We start from the raw sequence: 22,520 nt of genomic DNA on the forward strand, positions 1-22,520 counted from the left end.
AGAAATGACAATTTCTTCTTGCTTACAAGTTTTGTTTAAAACGTGTTTTTTAGTTTTTGGGTACTATTTGCAATGATCCATTCCTTACTACGTTGCAGCTGCTGCTGCAATCATGAAAAAGATTGAGATGACTAGGACACGTTTCTTGGATGAGGGATGACACATTGCCCAAGAACGTCCTTTTGGGCCATCCATATAGGGCCTAAAAAAGTATCTCGTTCCCGAATAGGATGAGATATGGTCGTAAGAAAGGATGTAGAGAAAATTGAAACTTCTTGCGAGGTTGTAAAGAGAATAGCGTTCGGTAGGTGGAGGAGGAGGGGGAGTAGGAGAGGAGGTGGAGTAGGTGGAGGAGGAACAATCAGAGACATCATGCGGTTTGGTGATGCAGTAAGGTGGTTAGTATGAGCAGTAAAAATATCATCTAATTACCTAAAAACCTGGGCAAAATTTGTAAGAAGCACTGAGAAATATTTGATCTGCATTGTTGTAACAATCTACAAAGCAACTGTCACGTCTCTGGCTAAGAATTTCTGCATTCTTTCAAGATCTATTCTTTTCATCTCCCTAAAGCTTATTCCATTTGCTCGGGGTAGTTTTTTTACCATGTTTCTACCCCGGATCCTGTCTATTTGTTCCAATAACTGTAAACAAAATTCATCTGAGTATCTACTGTCTCGATCTGTCGGTACTAAAGTTCCAACTTTGCCTGAGGTAAGCTTTTTTTTTTGCTATGTGAGGCTGGTTGGGGATAAATTGTTTCTGTAATTGTTGCTAATCGTTGCAAAAATTTACTTATTATGCTTTTATGTTCTTTGCTTTTATCATTATCTATTAACCCCTTGACTCACCCTGTGTTTAGTGTGATTCAGATTTTAGATTTTAGGTTACCAACCGTTGTATGGTAACACCATTTACGATGTTACAAGATTTTTTTCCCTTAGATTGCTTGCTATTGTGTATAAATTTATGTATGTAGATGCTATGAATTGTGTTGCAGTTACATTTTTGAAGGGCTCTTAATGCTGGCTACTTTTACTTGTTCTTTTTGACTTGAAATAAATACTGATTTTTTTTAATTTAATACCAGTTAATACAAGTTTAAAAACTTATTGTCATTGAAGTGAAACTGATTCATTTATTAAGCAACAAAGAGACAACATAACTTCAGAGAAAATTGATTTAGTATATTTAAAACCCATTATCAATTCAGCTTAGTTTTATTTAGCCAAAATAAATGAAGTGAAACAAAGAGAAAAGTAAAATGAAATTAAAGCACAATAAAATCCTTAGAGCTTATCCTTTCCAACATGGGCAACAACTGATATAGAGCAGGGCAAACAAAAATTGTGACCGTCATCAATACACAATATCATCAAGCACCATTAAAATTCGGAATCTTAGTCTATTGGAAATAACAATATTCTTTATTTAAACAAGCTGAAGTATTTTTGGTCTTAAATATTCAAGTGTAACATTATACATTCAGAACGAATAAAAGATGTAGTATTTCTGATGAGCGAGAATTTACATAAGGTTCGGTAGATTCAACATCAAGTGCACCATTTTCTATAGGGTGAAATGTTTCAACCCCAGTTCACCCCCACCCCGCTGCAATTTATTGGCTTCAAGTAGTAATAATTGCGGGTTTTCAATTCAGCTTAAATGTTAATTTGACTGTTGCTGAGCAAACTAGCCAAAAAAACTATGATTTAAATATGAACATTTAAGGCAGATGTAATGAAAAAATAAGCTTTTTCGAAGTTGAATAAATATCGACTAAGCAACTAATTAATTAGGTAATGGAATTAGTTTTATTTATAAACTAATATTATTTATTTATTTATTATTAATTATTATTTATTTATTTATTATTAATTATTATTTATTTATTTATTATTAATATATTTATTAATATTAATATTAATATTTATTTATTTATTATTAATAATATTTTATTTATTTATAGAATTACTCAAAGGGATTTACCATAGGTTTTTTATTCACTTTAATTTTGTCTGCGTTCACCACCTCCCCCCCACCCTCAACCATTAAAACTAACGAAATGTTCAAGAGCTTGGCTGCTATTAGGTCTTTTCAATGTTGGTTCCTCCTCTCTCAACCACGAAAATGTTTCAAAATAAAATAGAATGTTAACTAAGACACTGCCTGCAATCAGTATCAATAGTGACTGCCAATACCCATTGCTGGCTCAATTAACAACTACTTGGGCGATTTCATATTGACTGGAATCAGTGGAAAAATGTGCAAATTAATAGCTTTGTGGAACTTTAAAGCAGTTTCACAATTGGTCAGGATATGGCAAAGATTGGTGGTAAGAGTTGGTAAGGATATGGAATATGGCAAGAATTGGTAAGGAGAGTTTATCTTTTGTGAGCATTTTTCCTGATATGATATATTCTATGACTATTTATGTGCGTTTCAGGGAAACGCACATAAATATTTTGAACATAAATAATGTTGAAAAATGTTAAAAGTGTGTTTAATTAATTAAAATTATAAATTTGCAACCGGAACCCCTGCCGATAATCCCCAGACCTTATATGAGAGGGTCACTGTCAAAAAGAAAAATTGAGCTTGTTGAATGGAAGCAGTGTACATGGTCTAAAGTGGATCTCAGTCTAAATGAGCCTGTTGTTGGTATTGGTGTAGCACATGGTTACCGCTTGAGCAACGGTCTAACCATTCACGGCCTTAAGCATCTATGCACCTGTGTAGCTGTATCGAGTTGATGAGAGTTGAATGGAAGTGATGAGGAATGGGAGATGGGCTGCACGGAGGCTTTCGAGCCTTTGCCATATCACATCGTAGCTCCCAGATTTGTTTGATTATTCCTGTATTTTCCAATACTTTCTAATCGTTCTCATATTTTGCGTTTTAGGAAAGTGGATGTTGGGCAAAAGAAAATTTGACTTCGATTTGTCATTGCTAAGTCATCATCACAAAGTCAATAATTACTCCCTTTTTATTCATATACCATATTGAAAGTAAATATCCATTTTCTAAAAATAATACGTATTTTACACACAAAAAATTTCAAGCGATATCTTCTTTTTAAATTAGTAACAGAGACTGGATTATTTTTGGCATCTGAGTGACGTTCCCCCTTTTTTCAGGCAAGTGATCTGTACTTTATCGAAAGTGGAGACAAGATCCGTTATTTTTTTGAAGCAAGTGCAGTCGACGATAAAGGCAATTTATGTGTTTCTAAAGATAAAGCATTGAATAAAATTGGACATGCACTCCACTGGCTAGAGTCTAGTTTCAAGGAAGTGACCTTTAGCAAAAACGTTGCAGATGTTTGTAGGGTATTAAATTTCAAGCAGCCCGTTGTGGCACAGAGTATGTACATTTTCAAACAGCCACAGATAGGTGGGGAAGGTAAGTAAAATTTCAATTCCTTAATCTGTTTTATTGACTTGTATATGATTTTTGCACTTTTGTGCTTCTGAGCGTTAATCCAGGCTTTTATTTTTAATAATTAGAAAATAACCTATAAAAAAAGGTTAAAATTAGAGTATCGTTATACCAGTTTTATAAAATAATTCTGAGAAGACAATACCCGAAATTCTGATGAATATGGCAATAATTTAGTTTTTGATTACATAATTATATTGGGGCTTCACTTCCGTAATTTGGGTATTATAATAGTGCAAGTGTAATTGTAAATGTATAAGTGTAATTGTAATTGTGGAATGCATTGTGTAATTGTGGCTTTAATTAGGTATGAGTATAACTTAAAATAGACATAATTTAAAATGTGGTAAAAATGTTACTGGGTAAAACAATAAAGTCTTAATTCAAATGTCATTGAAATGGGAAGTAGAATAAAGCTACAAACTGTTTGCAGCTAATTAAAAATAATTACAAACTGTTGCAGCAAAGGAATTAGTTTAGAAAATCAATTGTAGTCGCCATTCCTGCTCCCAGGCCATCAATCACCACTCCTCAATGTCAGTTTGCCAGAATATACCCAGAAATGATTAGACCTTTCACGCATATGGGAGTGTTCACGCAAGCTCTCGTAAGCGTCGGTAAACTGGAAGGACCATGATATTCACTGAAACCCCAGAAAAGGAAGAAATTTAGGAAAAAGGCGTGGAAAGGAAGACGAAAACAATCTAAGGAAAAGCCCGCGACTCTCCTTATCATGCTTAATCATGCATCAGATTAATCATGCTCAAGCTGTGTGATTCATCTGATGGGTCATTCCACCATGATGAAGAAGGTAACTATGATTACCTGCTGTTCAGCCCACCTTTCTTGTCTGTAGTGCTTGTCAAGTACCAGCAGTGAACACGCTGTAACGTTTGCTTAGTCCAGGATAGTGTAGATGCTGAAGCTACGATCAGCTACATGTGCAAGAAAAGCCAGAAGTTTGTCTCTCCCGAGTTGGAGGATTTGGCAAGGGTGGATTTTTTGGATATTTTCCAAAGCCTGCCAAAACGTTCTTCCCGCAGAAGAACCAGCAGAACGCTTCAAATCCTTCGCTTTAAATTTGATTTCTCACCGCACAATATGTCTTAGTCAACCAACCTGAAGACGCTCAGTTTTCCTTTAAACCTTCAACAGGTGGGGTTATTTCGGACACTTTGACCAAAAGTATAAATTTGGATTTTGAAAAAAACAACTGAAGAACATTCGAAGAAAAATCTGAAAAAAATCTCAAGCATTCCTTATTCTGAGAAGTATCTAGAGAACGTCAAATTTCCGCTTTCCATTCATAAGCAAACAAGACATTTGCGATTGCCGAATTTTAACCGGTTTAACCCTGATTTCCCCTAGCAATTTTATAAGGTAAAATATATGTTTTACTACATTAAAAATAAATGATTGATAAGCATTAGAGTAAGTTTAAATTGGCTACAGAGCGCTTGCTATTCAATTCCATATTTAATAGGGGAAAAAATTACAACATTGATCAAAATCACTTGTTCGATTTAGAAAACGATCAATTGATCACTTTTTTAGAGTTTAAAAATGTCAGTAACCCTTATGCGAAACAGAAGTTCTACATTTCTACTTTTGGCCCAGGAAGTGCCTCGTCAATAAAATTTCTACATTCTGTACGTATTTTCACTGGGGAGGGGTGCATGCCCTATTTTATTTTCAAACACCCATTCATAAAAACTAAAAAAAATAATTTTGTTACAGTGAAGCCTCACCAGGATGGTTCCTACCTGTACACAGAACCTATGAAAGTTGTCGGATTTTGGATTGCATTGGAAGACGTCACTATCGAAAATGGCTGTCTGTGGTTCATTCCAGGCTCACAAACAAAACCGATCAATATTCGACTTACAAGGAATCCTTCGGGAATAAAAGGCGCCCCTTTAACCTATACTGGACCCTTAGAAACATATGATGAGAAAGATTTTGTGCCTGCGCCGTGCAAAAAAGGTAAATTTTAATCACGATGATTTACTCTAACGATAATTATATACAGCCTAGTCAGTAGATCTAACACTATAGATTCACAGGCACCTTGTATATAATTTACCTTGTAGTTTACTTTACTGATTTACTTTACTGATAAAGTGATGAGCCCTCTTGCAACATTCTAGGACCGCTTGGTCGATACGATGACCCCTGGGAAAAAAACAAAAACAAAAAAAAAACAAATAAACACGCACCCGTGATCTGTCTTCTGGCAAAAAATACGAAATTCCATATTTTTGTAGATAGGAGCTTGAAATTATTGCTATAGGGTTCTCTGATACGTTGAATGCGATGGTGTGATTTTCGTTAAGATTCTATGACTTTTAGGGATGTTTCCCCCTATTTTCCAAATATGGCAAATTTTCTCAGGCTTGTAACTTTTTATGACAAAGACTAAATTTGATGAAATTAATATATTTAAAACAGCATACAAATTCGATTCTTTTGATGTATCTTTTAGTATCAAAATTCCGTTTTTTAGGGTTTTGGTTACTATTGAGCCGTGTCGCTCCTTACGACCTTTAGATCTTAAATTATTATTATTTTTTATTATTAACTACTAATTACAAAAACTATAAATACACACAACCGCCCTGGGGAAGGCTCAAAGAGCTCAAAGGCTTAAAGACCAGCACTTTAGCTTCAACGATAATTAGGAGAAAACAGTAATAACATCGACTGTACGAAAAATTATTATTTTTTATTACCAATTAGAAAAACTTTCCGAAAAAGAAGTGTTTCAAGGAAAAGTAAAACAGTAATACAAGTCAAAGAAAACAGTAATAATATGGGCTCTCTGAAAAATTATCATTGTTTACTACCAGTAAAAAAAAACTTTCCGAAAAAGAATTGTTTCAAGAAAGTAAAGAGCCATCTTAAAAGTTGAGACGATAAAAATAAAGTCTTATAATGATTCAAACTTGAAAAGACCAGAAATTACCATAAAAGAATAAACGAAGAGAAATTAAAATAAATCAGTGTATCAAACATGCAGATAAAAGATACTGATAACGACGAATAAATAAGTCCTAAAACGAGTAAAAGTTAAAATGCTCCCTACTACTGCTCCCTCCCTGCTATTTTTGAACTTTATAAAGTCTATTGCTATATTTGTATTTTATTGAAAACTATATGGATTTTGAACAGTGCAGAACATCGTTTCGTGTCAGAAAATTGGCAAAAAAGTGAAAAAAAATCTTTATAATAATAAAAACTACTGAATAGAACTAATGAAAATAAATGGAATGTTTAAAAAATAAAAATATTAATCTCTGGAACTTTTGGCAATTCAAAATTTTAATTAACAGTAATTTTCTTTATTTGAAAGTTTTCTTTTCTATATATTTTCTTTTATATATATATATATATATATATATATATATATATATATATATATATATATATATATATATATATATATATATATATATATATATATATATATAGAAGAAACCCCTATATTATACCTCTATGTTATTAAATGCCTTTACTATGCATATTTAGGAACCTATCAAACTTTTCTTGGTAACGAGCTGTAACTAAGGAGCGACGTGGTTTAATAGTAACCGAAAGTAAAAAAAACGTAAATTTGATATCAACAGATGCATCAAAAGAATTGGTTTATTATGCTGATTCCAGATATGTAAAATTCATCAAGTTTAGTGTTTCTCATCCAAAGCTTCGTGACTGATAAGATTTGCTTTAATTTCGAACAAGAGGAAAACAGCCCCTAAAAGTCAAGGAATCTTAATGAAAATCATGCCATCAAATTCAACGTATCAGAAAACCCTACTGTAGAATTTTTAAGCTCTTACATACAAGAATGTGGAATTTTGCATTTTTTGCCAGGATAAAGATCACGGATCTGTGTTTATTTTTCCCAGCGGTGAATCAGTGATCCTGTAAGATTAGGATGAAGCTCTGGTTGAAAAGTTCTTGCGCCCTTTTTTAAGTGATCAAGAACATTGGAGGGCAGCTCCAACACCCTAAAACTGTCCGATAAAAAATTTGATATAGTCATTTTGTTCAGCATAGTCAAAAGATCTAATAACTATGTCGTTGAAGACGACTTGACCCCCCACACCCCCGGGGGAAGAGCTACAAGTTATGAAGTTTGCTTACCGCTCACATATAGTTTTGGTTATTAGGCAGTATACAGATTTATTCTAGGGTGGACTTTCCAGGAGGAAGAGGTATTTTCTACGAGGATAATTTTCCGTTGGTAGGTAAGTTCTGAGGGGTGAACTTTCCAGAAGAAATTTTACATTTGGGTAAATTTGCAAGAATTCATATACAAAATTCGTTTTAATTGTCTTACTTTCTCTTTGGTGACTTCATTATGTGTGCAAATGTTCTTGGGGAATTATCCGGAGAAAATATTTAGGGAGGTAAGAATTTTCCGGGATATTCTTCTGTGAGGGAGGGAAGACTATCCACAGGAGACTTTCCCATGGGGTAAATATCACCGGGAGAAATTGTCAATGGAGAAATTTTGGGCGGTAGAAACGTTCCCATTTAGAGTTACCCATCAAAAGTTACGAGCCTGAGAAAGTTTGCCCAATTTTTGAAAAAAAAGGAGAAACACCCCCCAAAAATCATTGGATCTTAATGAAAATCATACCACCTGATTCAGCATATTAGAAAACCCTACTGTCAAGGTTTCAAGCTCATGTATACAAAAATGTGGAATTTTACAGTTTTTGCCAGAAGAAAGATCACGAATTCGCGTCTATTTATTTTTTTTGTATGTTTTCCCCAGGGAAGATTGTATCTTTCCCCACACACCTCGTATTTTCCTGAAATGCATCTGATAGAAATTCTGAGATGGCCATTTTTTGTCGTAAAAACTTCAAAAGGAGCTCATTCGATTGGAAATTGAAAGGGCTAGTGCCCTTTTTAATAGTCGAAACAGATTGGAGGGCAACTAACCCCTCTCCCACGCTCACCATTCCCCCAAACACATCCAATCAAAATTTTGAGATAGCGATTTTGTTCAATGTAGTTGAAAGGTCCAGAAATTATGTCTTTAAGGATGACAATCCCCCCCACAACCCTCACGACCAGGGGTTATAAGTTAGCCCTGGAAGCATATAAGGTATATATAGAAAGGGTGATCTTGTAAAATTCCGTTGGTGCTCATTGGATTGGTGATCAGAAGTTGTAGTGTCCTTTTTGAGATTGAGGGTGATCGGAGGTCGACACCTTCCCCACACACCTTGTATTTAACTGAAATTCATCTGATAGAAATTGTGAGAGGACCATTTTTTAGTCATCCACATAATACCCCCCCCCCCCCCATGATCACTATTTCCCCAAACACATCCAATCAAAATTTCGAGATAGCCGTTTTGTTCAACGTAATTGAAAGGTCCATAAATTATTTCTTGGAGGATGGCAACCCCACAGCCCTGATCATAACTTCGGTGGGGGCTCACTGGATTGGTAATCACAATTTCTAGTGCCTTTTTAAAATTCAAAGTGATCAGAGGGTGGATACCCTTCTCCTACCTCGTACTTTCCCGAAGTGCATCGAATAGAAATTTTAAGATGGTCATTTGTTGTCAAAAAAAACTTCAAAAACAGCTCATTAGATTAGAAATTGAAAGAGCCAGTGCCCTTTTTGATAGTTGAAAATCATTGGAGTCATTGGTGTTTATGCCTTACAGTGTTGTAATTTATGCCCTGGGCATGACTTACTATGCGTCTACTGTGCTAAACAAAATGGCTGTCCCAAAATTTCGACTGGATGTGTTTGGAAAATGAACGGGGCTGAGAGAAGGGCTGCTTCTCTTTTGCTCTCTGCTCCAATCTCTTTTTACTCTTAAAAAGGGCATCAGACTCTCGCAATGTAACTGGAGTGCAAGGGGAAGATTTCCCCCTTTCACATCCCCTTTCATCTAGTAAAAAATTTTAAACAAGTAAAAATAAAGTGAAAAGATTTAAAAAGTATTTTTTTCTGAAAAGAGCAAATTATGTTCTGGTCTTAAGAAGGCATGGGGGTTGTCAGCCCTACTAATTTTAATTTTTGCTCGTTTTGAGTTTGACTTGGTTATTTACTATATTATTTAAATAAACATAATACCTTTAAAATGTTTTAACTTTTTAAACTTTAATAAATTAAAGTTTATTAAAAATCTAACGAATATAAATAAGTATATATATAATGAACTGAAAATCCACAGCCATTTTTTTTTTAGTAAAGTGCAGATTATGTTCTGGTCTTGAGAATGTAGGGGGGTTGTCAAAGACATGTTTTCCAGACCTTTCAACTACACTGAAACAAATCTCCCAATTTTGATTAGATGTGTCTTGGCAATTGATGGGTGTGCAGAGGAACTTGTTGCCCTCCAATCACTTTTGACTACTGTAAAGGGAACTAGCCCTTTGAATTTCCAATCAATTGAGCTTTTTTCGAAGTTTCCACGACAACAAATGGCCATCTCAAAATTTCTATCAGACGCATTACGGGAAAATGCGAGGTTTGGGAGATTGGGGGCTATCCACCGTCTGATCACTCTGAATCTTCAAAAGAGCGCTAAAACTTCTGATTACCAATCCAACAAGCCCCCTCCGAAGTTTAGAGGATCACCCTTTTCTATATATACCTTATGTGCCCCCAGGTCATAACTTACAACCTTTGTCCTGAGGGCCCTGAGGAGGGGCTGGGGGCATTCATCCTCAAAGACATGATTTCCGAACATTGCAACTACGTTGAACAAAATGGCTATCTCAAAATTTTCATTGGATATGTTTGGGAAAATCATTGGCGAAGGAGGGGAATAGTTGCCCTCCATTCACTTTTGACACTGGCGTTTTCAATTTCCAATCGAATGAGCTGTTTTCGAAGTTTCTACGCCAACAAGTAGACATCTCAAAATTTCTATCAGATGCATCTCGGGAAAATATGATGTGTTTGGGGAGAGTATCCACCATCCAGTTACTTTGACTCTTAAAAAGGGCACTAGAACTTCTAATTGTGAATCCAATGAGCCCCCTTCAAAGTTTATATGATCATCCTTTCTATATACACCTTATATGCCCCCAGAGCATAACTTACAACTCTTGCCCTTAGGGCTGGAATCAAAATAAACCTTTCTATGACCAACTTTATAGCCCTTGGACCAAGGGAACCCCGATGCATAAAAATAACTGGTTAACCCAAAAACAAAATCTGAAAAGGGGCTATAAAAGGTTGTTTACTGAACAGTGGTAAACTTTTATTCCTCTAGTCCCTTGGCCAATTGAACCCCTATCTGTAAGAAAAAAACTAAAGTAAAATTTAGCTCCTCGAACGTTGAGTACGAAATGGCCAATATTTCTTTGAACACGTTGAAACTAATACCTAGAAGTGCCCATACCAAGTGAACCACAATTCACACAAAAAGTTTAGATGGGGCTACGGGCTACCAAGGAACGTAGACCCTAAAGAGGTCCCTGTTTTTTTTTTTTTGTTTTTTTTTTGATCGGCTTAGAGTTTATATCCATAATCCTGTGCGTAAAATTGAGGGGGCTAATTTATCAGCTACCGACAAGAAAAACCTTACTTTGATGCTCGACAAAATAGTTTGACTTGAAATCTACAACAATTAAAGTGGTACTTTCGTAATGCATCTTGTGTGCAAATTGCATGAACTGCAGATTTTAAAATTTACAATTTTCATATAAAAAATGTTGCTATCACCGGTGAGCCGTCTGCTAGAAACAATATAATAAGTGGATGGCGAGTAGTGCGTCTGGTAACTGGTACAATATTTTAGTAGGTAGGTAGGTAGGTAGGTTTTATTTTTATCCACAATATAAACATAAATAAAAATGACACTATTAGTAAATTATTGCAGTAAAAAGAAAGTCCTTAGGACTTGTGCTGCAAATTACTTTTAAGATTTATATTTTATAAATAAATACCTAAACATAACAACTCATGATAATCCACCTATCCTATCTTATATAAAAATTAAATAAAAAACAAGTTTTTTTAACTGAAAGTAAGGAGCGACATTAAAACTTAAAACGAACAGAAATTACTTCGTATATGAAAGGAGCTGGTCTCTCCCCAATGCCCCGCTCTTTAAGCTAAAGTTTGACACTTTCTCTCAACTCTACTTTTTAAAACAGTAAAAAAAAAACAGTTTAATTGGGTAAACGCCAATTAAATTGGCTCAATTATTTCCTTTATCCTCGCCCAGCTTCGAACTTTATGGGCTTGCCTTAGGATATGTAAACTATGATAAATAAGTGAGATTTATCATTTTGAAGCAACTCTGACTGAAAAATTTATGCCAGCTTAACTTGTCAGAGAGACCTTACTTTACTTACTTACTTGTTTTGGCCTTACTTTAACTAGGCTAACAAGTCTTTACTGATCTTTTTTAAAACTAATCATGGCCTACTTGTCCAAAATTCGAATATGAAGAGTTTTCGAATTATGGAATATGAACTTTGGAAAAATTGACAAAATGGAATCTATCACTTTTACCCAAATTTATTACTTTGACCCAAATGTATCCCTTGGACTGGTTCGGTTTCGGTAATGGTTTGGAAGAATTTAGGTTAAACTCTATCAATCTTGGAATTCCTTCAGCAACACAATGTACTGAAAAGTGCTGAAAACTTGAATACAAATTGTCAGAGCAAGATATTGAGGGCGGCGAGCTAGATTTAAAGACGCTATATGCATCCAAGTTTGTCATAAGAGTGTATTCGCAATATCTCAGTAACGGCTAAAATATATTAACTTGAAAATTTGCGGCATGTTGAGGGGGACGTTAAGTATAATTACATTGTCAATAGGGTGTATCTGCAATAGCTTTAGAATAGCTAAGGGCATTGAGGTGATACTTCCAGGGGAGATGCAAGCGGCTATTGGAGTGAATAAATACACTATATTCATATAGGTTTTCCAAAGCGCTTATCAGCAATATCTCAGGAACGGCTGAAGTAATTTAATTGAAACTTTCAGAAATTTGTGTTGTTTTATATTATTGTTAACATTAACGGCTATAATTATAGGTAACATGCATCTCGTAAAATGCAATGTAATCAGATTCACGACGCTTTTTGACTACTAAGATCCCTGCGTCGGCCCTATATTTCGTTGCTCAATGTTTTTAAACTCCATTGGTGAATATTGATAAGGACATTTTCGACATTTATGTGTGAAGTTTTACTCTGGGCTCACATCTCTGCTCTGTGGCGGGTCTGTTTATGGCTCTTTTATTTCAGGGTCATGCATTGTCATTCATGGTCAGGTTGTTCACAAAAGTGAGCAAAACAGGTCGTCGAAGTCGAGACATATTTACACGTTCCATGTTTTGGAAGAAAAAGACGTAAAGTATCCAACTGATAATTGGTTACAACCTACTTCAAGCTTGCCTTTTCCACACTTGTACCAAGAGTAATATTAGTCTATTATTTGAACATTTGTTTCTGTTATGATTCATTTTCCTAATAATAAGATTTTTTGACAAAAATCGTTTTTTTACAATGCATTTTGTGTACACTTTGAGACTGTAAAGTATTTCGACTTGTAGCCACTTACCCACTTCAACTAAAAAGATTTTCGAAAATTTTTTTTCCAAAGAATGGTAAAGAGTAAAAGTAAAAAACTGTAAACGACCGAAATTTATAGGCAGTGCAATAGTGATGCCTAAACAAAGAATGATATAGGCAAAATGCTATATTATTATTTATTATTATTTTTTTCACCAAGGCGCTTTGCATAGAAGGAATTGTCGTAGAAATTCGGAAGGAGCTCAATAAATTGGAAATTGAAATATCCAGTGCCTTTATAGAGTCAAAAGTGAATTGATTCCCAGGCCCACAAATTCCCCACACACATCCGATCAAAATCGTGAGATAACCGTTTTGTTCAGCATGGTGGAAACACCCAGAAACTATGTCTCTCATAGTTTCAGCCCCCTCCTCCCAAAAGCCCTTTGGGACAAAATAGTGTTTGATATTGAGAAAGATGGGGATGTTTGACCTTTAGTGTCCAAACAGACAAAAGACATTCAGGTGGACCTTCAGAGAAAGTTCAGGGGAGTATTGAACTAAATAAACATGTTATGTGCATTCATGTTGTCAAATAGGCGTAACTCAGGAATGACTGAGTGTATTTATTTTTAACTCTCAGGAAATGAAGAGGGGGATGATCAATTGCCTGACAATACAATATTTACCCACTACTACTGCTGCAACTACTACTACTGCTTCTGTAGCATTTACTACCAAGGCTGAGGCTACTGAAGGGAAAATTTTAGGGAATGTTGAAGGGAAAGGTAAACTGATTCAAAATATTTTATCTGCATACAGATTGTCAAATGGACGCATCAGCAATATCTTTGGAATGGCTAATCTTATCAAGCTGATTCTTCCAGGGCATCTTGTGGGAATTTTCAACTGAATAAAAAGTAACATGTGCATACTACTAGTACAATTAATACTGGTGTCACTACTACTACTACTACTAATATAGCATTAATACCGCTCCTACTAATACTAATACCAAGGGTATGAAGTGAAAATTTGAGAGGGAAAATTTGAAGTAATTCAAAAGTATGTGCATTCCAATTGTAAAAAGAACGTGTCTTAGGAGTGAATTTAATTAATCATCGATCATTTTATTAAAAAAAAAAAAAACTATTACAAACGTAAGCCGGTTACTAAACCGGTTTACGTTGGGCTAACAGTAAACCGGTTAGACCAAGAAGTATCGCTTGCAATGGGTCACACAAAACAAAAATAAAGGAATTTTATGAAATATGTACATTAAAAAGCACTAGAATAAGACATAAACATTTAAGAGATAGGAGATTTAGAAGGAGACTTAACTTTTAACTGAAAACGAATTTAAATGAAGAGAAGAGAGATATATTATATAGGATTGAAAAAAAGGAGAAAAATTACAAAACTGGAAAGACCCGAAGAGAAACTGCCTTTACAGAGAGGGATAGAGAGCATCAGGAGGGATGCAGTTCAATTGTAGAATTGATGGATAAACAGGAGACCTCTGAGCTTCTGTTGATGATCATTTAGGTAAAATAAATCTGTGAGAAGAGCTACGTAAAGAAGAAGAGTGCCTACCTGAGCCTGTCCGTGAGAAAATTTGTTGCAGAGACGATGGAAGTTTGTCTAAAAAAGCAGAATGTGCTAAAAATAAAGATTACTTTTGCCCACAATACGATCCAGGGGATTGTATTATGTGATACTTTTTAAGTATCATTAGAAAGATCTGAGGAACGGTAAAGCCCAGAGAGAAGAAAAGTAGCCTTTATTCATCTTGGGCTCTTTGAAGTGAGCACTGAAGAGATTTGTTAGTACTACCCCTGACAGAGCAACAATAAGAAAGGTAAGGAAAAATAAAAACATAACAAAGAGAATGCATAACATCTATGGGAAGAAATGAGTTACCTTAGTGCAACGTTGAAGGTAAAATATTGAAGGATGAGGAAAACAGTATGAGCTATACGGTAATAAAAGGAAGAGAACAGTCAAGATACACACCTAGAATGTCACCATTGTTGGTATACTTGCGGTATACTATCGTTCCCATAAGGCAGTATTATTGTCTCTTGTACGTCTTTCATGCGATAAGGGATCTTGAAATGTACGATGAAACTCTTTTAGCTGATAAGAGCCATACCATTTGACCAGCACCAATCCTTTACTTTATCAAGAAGACCTTGATCTACGGAAAGGGCATGTGGCAGGTCCACTGCAGCAATGAAAAAGTTACTGTCGTCAGCAAAAAGGATAGGGTGCACATGGGTATGAAGAACATTAACAGAATCACTAATATAAATCAAAAACAAAAGTGGTTCAACCACAGAGCCCTGTGGAACACCTTTCAATATAGGCACAGTAAATGAAGAAATACTATTAGCTGAAACACTGAGATGTCCCTGAGAGGTAAGACCTTAAACATCAAATTCTCACCAATCAGTATTTAAGTAAGGAAATTAATAGATTAACTAGGTTTTATCAATCACCTGAAAATATATTGACAAGAGTTGATGATAAAGGATTATTAGTAAAAAAAAATAACCTTAAAAGTAACAAAAGATATTCATGCAGAAAATTGAATAATTAAAAATGTTGCAAACCCAAAAAATAGTGCAGATGCAGTTAATTTGTCAATTTTATTGGTATACTCGAAGGGCTTTATGCAGTTATCTGAACGTTTAGACAATTTCGAAAATAATATAATAAATTTACTTGAAAAAGAACCCGATGAAGCATTTCAAAAGAGAATGAAAGGAACGAAGGAAAGAAAACGAAGTTTTTGAAAAGAGTATTACGAAAATCTTTACGTTGGAGTTTTATCTCTAAAAATAATTCAATAGCAAATGGAAGAGCATACAATGTATTTATCATAATTTCAAAAACAAAAAATTAAAACGTGTTTCGACGCGAAACAAAAATGCGCAAGTAACGCATGCAAAAGTGAATGAACAAGAACCTGTTAAACTGTCACTTCATAAAAGACAGGTAACTAAGATTTAAAAATATAAAAATAAAAATAAAGGATGCGATATTGATTTATCCTACAAACAACTACTTCAAATCTTCCAAGATTATAGTTCTTATCTATTCTTGATAAATTTGAAATCAATAAAAAGCTGAATTTACTTAATACAGGATTCACTTTTTCCTTCTTCAAAAATTAAAATAAGTAGATGTTTTAAGAAAAAAGAAAATTGTCGAATTCGATTAGAAAATACTATCAAACAGTTCATGGTAACGAACTGCAGTAAGGAGCGACCAGGCTCAATAGTAATTAAAACTCTAAAAAATGGAATTTTGATACAGTAGTTACTTCAAAAGAATTGCTTTTTAATGCTGATTGTAAATATATAAGTTTCATCAAGATTAGTTTTACCCATCAAAAGTTACGAGCCTGAGAAAATTTGCCTCATTTTCGAAAATAGGGGGAAACACCCCCTAAAGGTCATCATATCAGATAATCTTATTGTAGAAGTTTCAAGCTCCTATCTATAAAATTGTGGAATTTCGCATTTTTTGCCAGAATACAGATCACGGATGCGTGTTTATTTGTTTTTTTGTTTTTTTTTTCAGGGGGATCGTATCGACCCATTGGTCCTAGAATCTTGCGAGAGGGCTCATTCTAACGGAAATATAAAGTTCTAGTGCCCTTTTTAAGTGACAAAAAAATTGGAGGGCACCTAAGCCCCCTCCCACACCAATTATTTTCCCAAAGTCACCAAATCAAAATTCTAAGATTTTATTCACCGTAGTCGAAGAACCTTATAACTATGTCTTTGGGGTCGAATTACTCCCCCACAGTCCCTGTTGGAGGGGCTAGAAGTTACAAACTTCGACCAGTTCTTACATATAGTAATGGTAATGGTAATTACACGTAGTAATGGTTATTTGGAAGTGTACAGACGTTTTCAGGGGGATTTTTAGGTTGGGGGTTTTAGAAGAGGGAGATATGTTGGGGAACTTCCTTTGGGTCATTCTTAAAGAATTAAATAAAAAAAAAACAATTTTTTTTAAGCTGAAAGTAAGGAGCAACATTAAAACTTAAAACGAACAGAAATTACTCCGTATATGAAATGGGTTGTCCCCTCCGCAATCCCTCGCTCTTTACGCTAAAGCTTTTAATTGTTTTAAAAAGTAGAATTGTGGCAAAGAGTCAAACTTAATGTCGTTTTAATTAAGTTTTTGTCGCTCCTTACGTTCAGCTAAAAAAATTAGTTTTTTTTATTTAATTTCTGAACGTTTTTGAATTAATGTATATTTGGTTTTGGCTCTTTGCACATAAATTATTAAAATGAAATTGGTATATTAATTCTTTTTTTGGCTAAATGGCTTTCTCTTAGTTTTGATCAGACGATTTTGAGAAATAAGGGGTGGAGAAGGAGGCCTAGTTGACCTCCAATTTTTCGGTTACTTAAAAAGGCAACTAGAGCTTTTAATTTTTAACGAACGTTTTTATTAGTAAAAAATATACGTAACTTAAGAATTAACTTACGTAACAAACTTTCCTAACCTTTTATTTTTATTATGTATACGAGGGGGTTTGTACCCTCGTTAATACCTCGCTCTTTACACTAAATCGTAAGTTTTGTCCCAATTCTTTAAGAATGACCCCTGAATCAGAAAGGCCGTAGAATAAATAGTTGAAATTACTAAAAATACTTTAGCATAAAGAGCAAGGTATTTACCTCCTCCTAAATACCTCGTTCTTTATGCTAAAGTCTTTTTAGAACCCCTCATATGCGTAATAATCCCTGTTCGTATTAAGTTTCAATGCTACTTCTTCCTTTCATTTGAAAAAATGTTTTCATGTTTATTTTTCATTGTTTTCTTATAGTAATGTTAGAGAATCCTGCGCCCTTTTCATTGAACTTTTCTTCCCCCATGACAGATTCCTCCAAGGAAAGATCCTCCAACATAGCCCCCTCTCCTCAGCCCCACCCCCAAACAAAATGAAATCCCCTGAAAACGTCTGTACACTTCCCAATAACCATTACTATATCATGAAAACAGAAATCACCAGTGCAACAGCACAAACACATAAAAAAAGAGACAGAAGGAGAATAGGAAGACTATTTTCCTAAATTAGTGACTAATATAGACCAGCACTTGAATGAGGCCTTAACCCTACTCATCCATACAATCACATAGGTCAAACAGCATAGCCAAACACAATCAACCATAAAGAATAATCCATGGACAGGCAGTCATGTCGTCAATAAGTATAAGTCGTCATTTACCAAACAATAGAAAAAATATGTAAACACTGGTCAAAGTTTGTAACTTGCAGCCCCTCCCCCAGGGATTGTGGGGGAGTAAGTCCCCAAAGACATAGTTATTATGGTTTTCGACTATGCTGAACAAAATGGCTATCTCAAAATTTTGATCCGTTGACTTTGGGAAAAAATGAGCGTGGGAGGGGGCCTAGATGCCCTCCAATTTTTTTGGTCACTTAAAAAGGGCACTAGAACATTTCATTTCCGTTAGAATGAGGCCTCTTGCTACATTCTAGGACCACTTGGTCGATACGATGACCGGGAAAAAAACAAAAAAAAACAACAAAAAAACAAACAAATAAACACGCACCCGTGATTTGCTTTTAGTGGGTTTTCCCCCCTCTTTTCCTAAATAAGGCAAATTTTCTCAAGCTCGTAACTTTTGATGGGTAAGACTAAACTTGATGAAACTTATATATTTAAAATCAGCATTAAAATGCGATTCTTTTGATGTAGCAATTGATATCAAAATTCATTTTTTTTAGAGTTTTGGTTACTATTGAGCCGGGTCGCTCCTTACTACAGTTCGTTACCACGAACTGTTTGATTGGGACGAAATTCAAGCTTTAAAGTAAAGAATGAGGTATTGACGAGGGGGCAAACCCCGTCGTTTACGTAGTAAAAATATACAAATATATAAGTTCATTACGCAAGTTAATTCGTAAGTTACGTATATTTATTGCTAATAAAAACGTTCGTAAAAAAAGTTCTGATTGCATTAAGTAGCCAAAAATCGGATGGCAACTAGGCCTCCTCCTCCACCCTTTTTTTCTATCCAAATCATCCGATCAAAACTACGAGAAAGCCATTTAGCCAAAAAGAAAATAATATGCAAATTTCGTTTAAATTATTCATGTGTGGTGAGACAAAATCAAAACATACATTAATTCAAAACGGTCATAAATCAAATTTTAGAAAAACAAGTTTTCTCGATTGAAAGTAAGGAGCGACATTAAAACTTATAACGAACAGAAATTATTTCGCATATGAAAGGGGCTGTCCCCTCCTCAACGTTCCCCTTTTTATGCTAAAGTTTTTATTATTTTAGAAAGTAGAACTGTGACAAATTGTCAAACTTTAGCGTAAAGAGCAGAACGTTGAAAAGGGGACAGCCCTTTTCATATACGGAATAATTTCTGTTCGTTTTAAGTTTTAATGTCGCTCCTTACTTTCAGTTGAAAATACCGTTTTTTTTATTCAATTGTTATTCCTGAATCAGCTAGAAATGACAATTTCTTCTTGCTTACAAGTTTTGTTTAAAACGTGTTTTTTAGTTTTTGGGTACTATTTGCAATGATCCATTCCTTACTACGTTGCAGCTGCTGCTGCAATCATGAAAAAGATTGAGATGACTAGGACACGTTTCTTGGATGAGGGATGACACATTGCCCAAGAACGTCCTTTTGGGCCATCCATATAGGGCCTAAAAAAGTATCTCGTTCCCGAATAGGATGAGATATGGTCGTAAGAAAGGATGTAGAGAAAATTGAAACTTCTTGCGAGGTTGTAAAGAGAATAGCGTTCGGTAGGTCGGAGGAGGAGGGGGAGCAGGAGAGGAGGTGGAGTAGGTGGAGGAGGAACAATCAGAGACATCATGCGGTTTGGTGATGCAGTAAGCTGGTTAGTATGAGCAGTAAAAATATCATCTAATTACCTAAAAACCTGGGCATAATTTGTAAGAAGCACTGAGAAATATTTGATCTGCATTATTGTCACAATCTACAAAGCAACTGTCACGTCTCTGGCTAAGAATTTCTGCATTCTTTCAAGATCTATTCTTTTCATCTCCCTAAAGCTTACTCCATTTGCTCGGGGTAGTTTTTTTACCATGTTTCTACCCCGGATCCTGTCTATTTGTTCCAATAACTGTAAACAAAATTCATCTGAGTATCTACTGTCTCGATCTGTCGGTACTAAAGTTCCAACTTTGCCTGAGGTAAGCTTTTTTTTTTGCTATGTGAGGCTGGTTGGGGATAAATTGTTTCTGTAATTGTTGCTAATCGTTGCAAAAATTTACTTATTATGCTTTTATGTTCTTTGCTTTTATCATTATCTATTATCCCCTTGACTCACCCTGTGTTTAGTGTGATTCAGATTTTAGATTTTAGGTTACCAACCGTTGTATGGTAACACCATTTACGATGTTACAAGATTTTTTTCCCCTTAGATTGCTTGCTATTGTGTATAAATTTATGTATGTAGATGCTATGAATTGTGTTGCAGTTACATTTTTGAAGGGCTCTTAATGCTGGCTACTTTTACTTGTTCTTTTTGACTTGAAATAAATACTGATTTTTTTTAATTTAATACCAGTTAATACAAGTTTAAAAACTTATTGTCATTGAAGTGAAACTGATTCATTTATTAAGCAACAAAGAGACAACATAACTTCAGAGAAAATTGATTTAGTATATTTAAAACCCATTATCAATTCAGCTCAATTTTATTCAGCTAAAATAAATGAAGTGAAACAAAGAGAACAGTAAAATGAAATTAAAGCAAAATAAAATCCTTAGAGCTTATTTATCCTTTCCAACATGATTCCAACAACTGGCAACAACTGATATAGAGCAGGGCAAACAAAAATTGTGACAGTCATCAATAAACAATATCATCAAGCACCATTAAAATTCGGAATCTTAGTCTATTGGAAATAACGATATTCTTTATTTAAACAAGCTGAAGTAGTTTTGATCTTAAATATTCATGTGTGACATTATACATTCAGAACGAATAATAGATGTAGTATTTCAGATGAGCGAGAATTTACATAAGGTTCGGTAGATTCAACATCAAGTGCACCATTTTCTATAGGGTGAAATGTTTCAACCCCAGTTCACCCCCCCCGCTGCAATTTATTGGCTTCAAGTAGTAATAATTGCGGGTTTTCAATTCAGCTTAAATGTTAATTTGACTGTTGCTGAGCAAACTAGCCAAAAAAACTATGATTTAAATATGAACATTTAAGGCAGCTGTAATGAAAAAATAAGCTTTTTAAAGTTGAATAAATATCGACTAAGCAACTAATTAATTAGGTAATAGAATTAGTTTTATTTATAAACTAATATTATTTATTTATTTATTATTAATTATTATTTATTTATTTATTATTAATTATTATTTATTTATTTATTATTAATATATTTATTAATATTAATATTAATATTTATTTATTTATTATTAATAATATTTTATTTATTTATAGAATTACTCAAAGGGATTTACCATGGGTTTTTTATTCACTTTAATTTTGTCTGCGTTCACCACCTCCCCCCCACCCTCAACCATTAAAACTAATGAAATGTTCTAGGGCTTGGCTGCTATTAGGTCTTTTCAATGTTGGTTCCTCCTCTCTCAACCACGAAAATGTTTCAAAATAAAATAGAATGTTAACTAAGACACTGCCTGCAATCAGTATCAATAGTGACTGCCAATACCCATTGCTGGCTCAATTAACAACTACTTGGGCGATTTCATATTGACTGGAATCAGTGGAAAAATGTGCAAATTAATAGCTTTGTGGAACTTTAAAGCAGTTTTACAATTGGTCAGGATATGGCAAAGGTTGGTGGTAAGAGTTGGTAAGGATATGGAATATGGCAAGAATTGGTAAGGAGAGTTTATCTTTTGTGAGCATTTTTCCTGATATGATATATTCTATGACTATTTATGTGCGTTTCAGGGAAACGCACATAAATATTTTGAACATAAATAATGTTGAAAAATGTTAAAAGTGTGTTTAATTAATTAAAATTATAAATTTGCAACCAGAACCCCTGTCGATAATCCCCAGACCTTATATGAGAGGGTCACTGCCAAAAAGAAAAATTGAGCTTGTTGAATGGAAGCAGTGTACATGGTCTAAAGTGGATCTCAGTCTAAATGAGCCTGTTGTTGGCATTGGTGTACCACATGGTTACCGCTTGAGCAACGGTCTAATCATTCACGGCCTTAAGCATCCGTGCACCTGTGTAGCTGTATGTAGTTGATGAGAGTTGAATGGAAGTGATGAGGAATGGGAGATGGGCTGCACGGAGGCTTTCGAGCCTTTGCCATATCACATCGTAGCTCCCAGATTTGTTTGATTATTCCTGTATTTTCCAATACTTTCTAATCGTTCTCATATTTTGCGTTTTAGGAAAGTGGATGTTGGGCAAAAGAAAATTTGACTTCGATTTGTCATTGCTAAGTCATCATCACAAAGTCAATAATTACTCCCTTTTTATTCATATACCATATTGAAAGTAAATATTCATTTTCTAAAAATAATACGTATTTTACACACAA

At 34.6% G+C, this 22,520-nt stretch overlaps 1 protein-coding gene across 2 annotated transcripts in view; it reads left to right on the plus strand.

The window, feature by feature from the left end:
- The window catches only part of LOC136037780 (phytanoyl-CoA dioxygenase domain-containing protein 1-like), a 46,561-nt gene that overhangs the window by 14,651 nt on the left and 9,390 nt on the right, over window positions 1-22,520 (plus strand). The window contains exons 3-5 of one of the 2 annotated variants that reach the window (XM_065720609.1): window positions 3,138-3,402; window positions 5,176-5,421; window positions 12,682-12,929. The exons of the other annotated variant lie outside the window; for it this stretch is intronic. Coding sequence (XP_065576681.1) covers window positions 3,138-3,402; window positions 5,176-5,421; window positions 12,682-12,857 — 687 coding nt within the window. The 3' untranslated portion in view covers window positions 12,858-12,929. Of the gene's footprint in view, window positions 1-3,137; window positions 3,403-5,175; window positions 5,422-12,681; window positions 12,930-22,520 lie in introns of those variants that run through there. 2 annotated transcript variants of the gene reach the window in all.

The sequence above is a fragment of the Artemia franciscana genome, chromosome 17, assembly GCF_032884065.1.
Source record: "Artemia franciscana chromosome 17, ASM3288406v1, whole genome shotgun sequence".
Classification (NCBI taxonomy): domain Eukaryota; kingdom Metazoa; phylum Arthropoda; class Branchiopoda; order Anostraca; family Artemiidae; genus Artemia; species Artemia franciscana.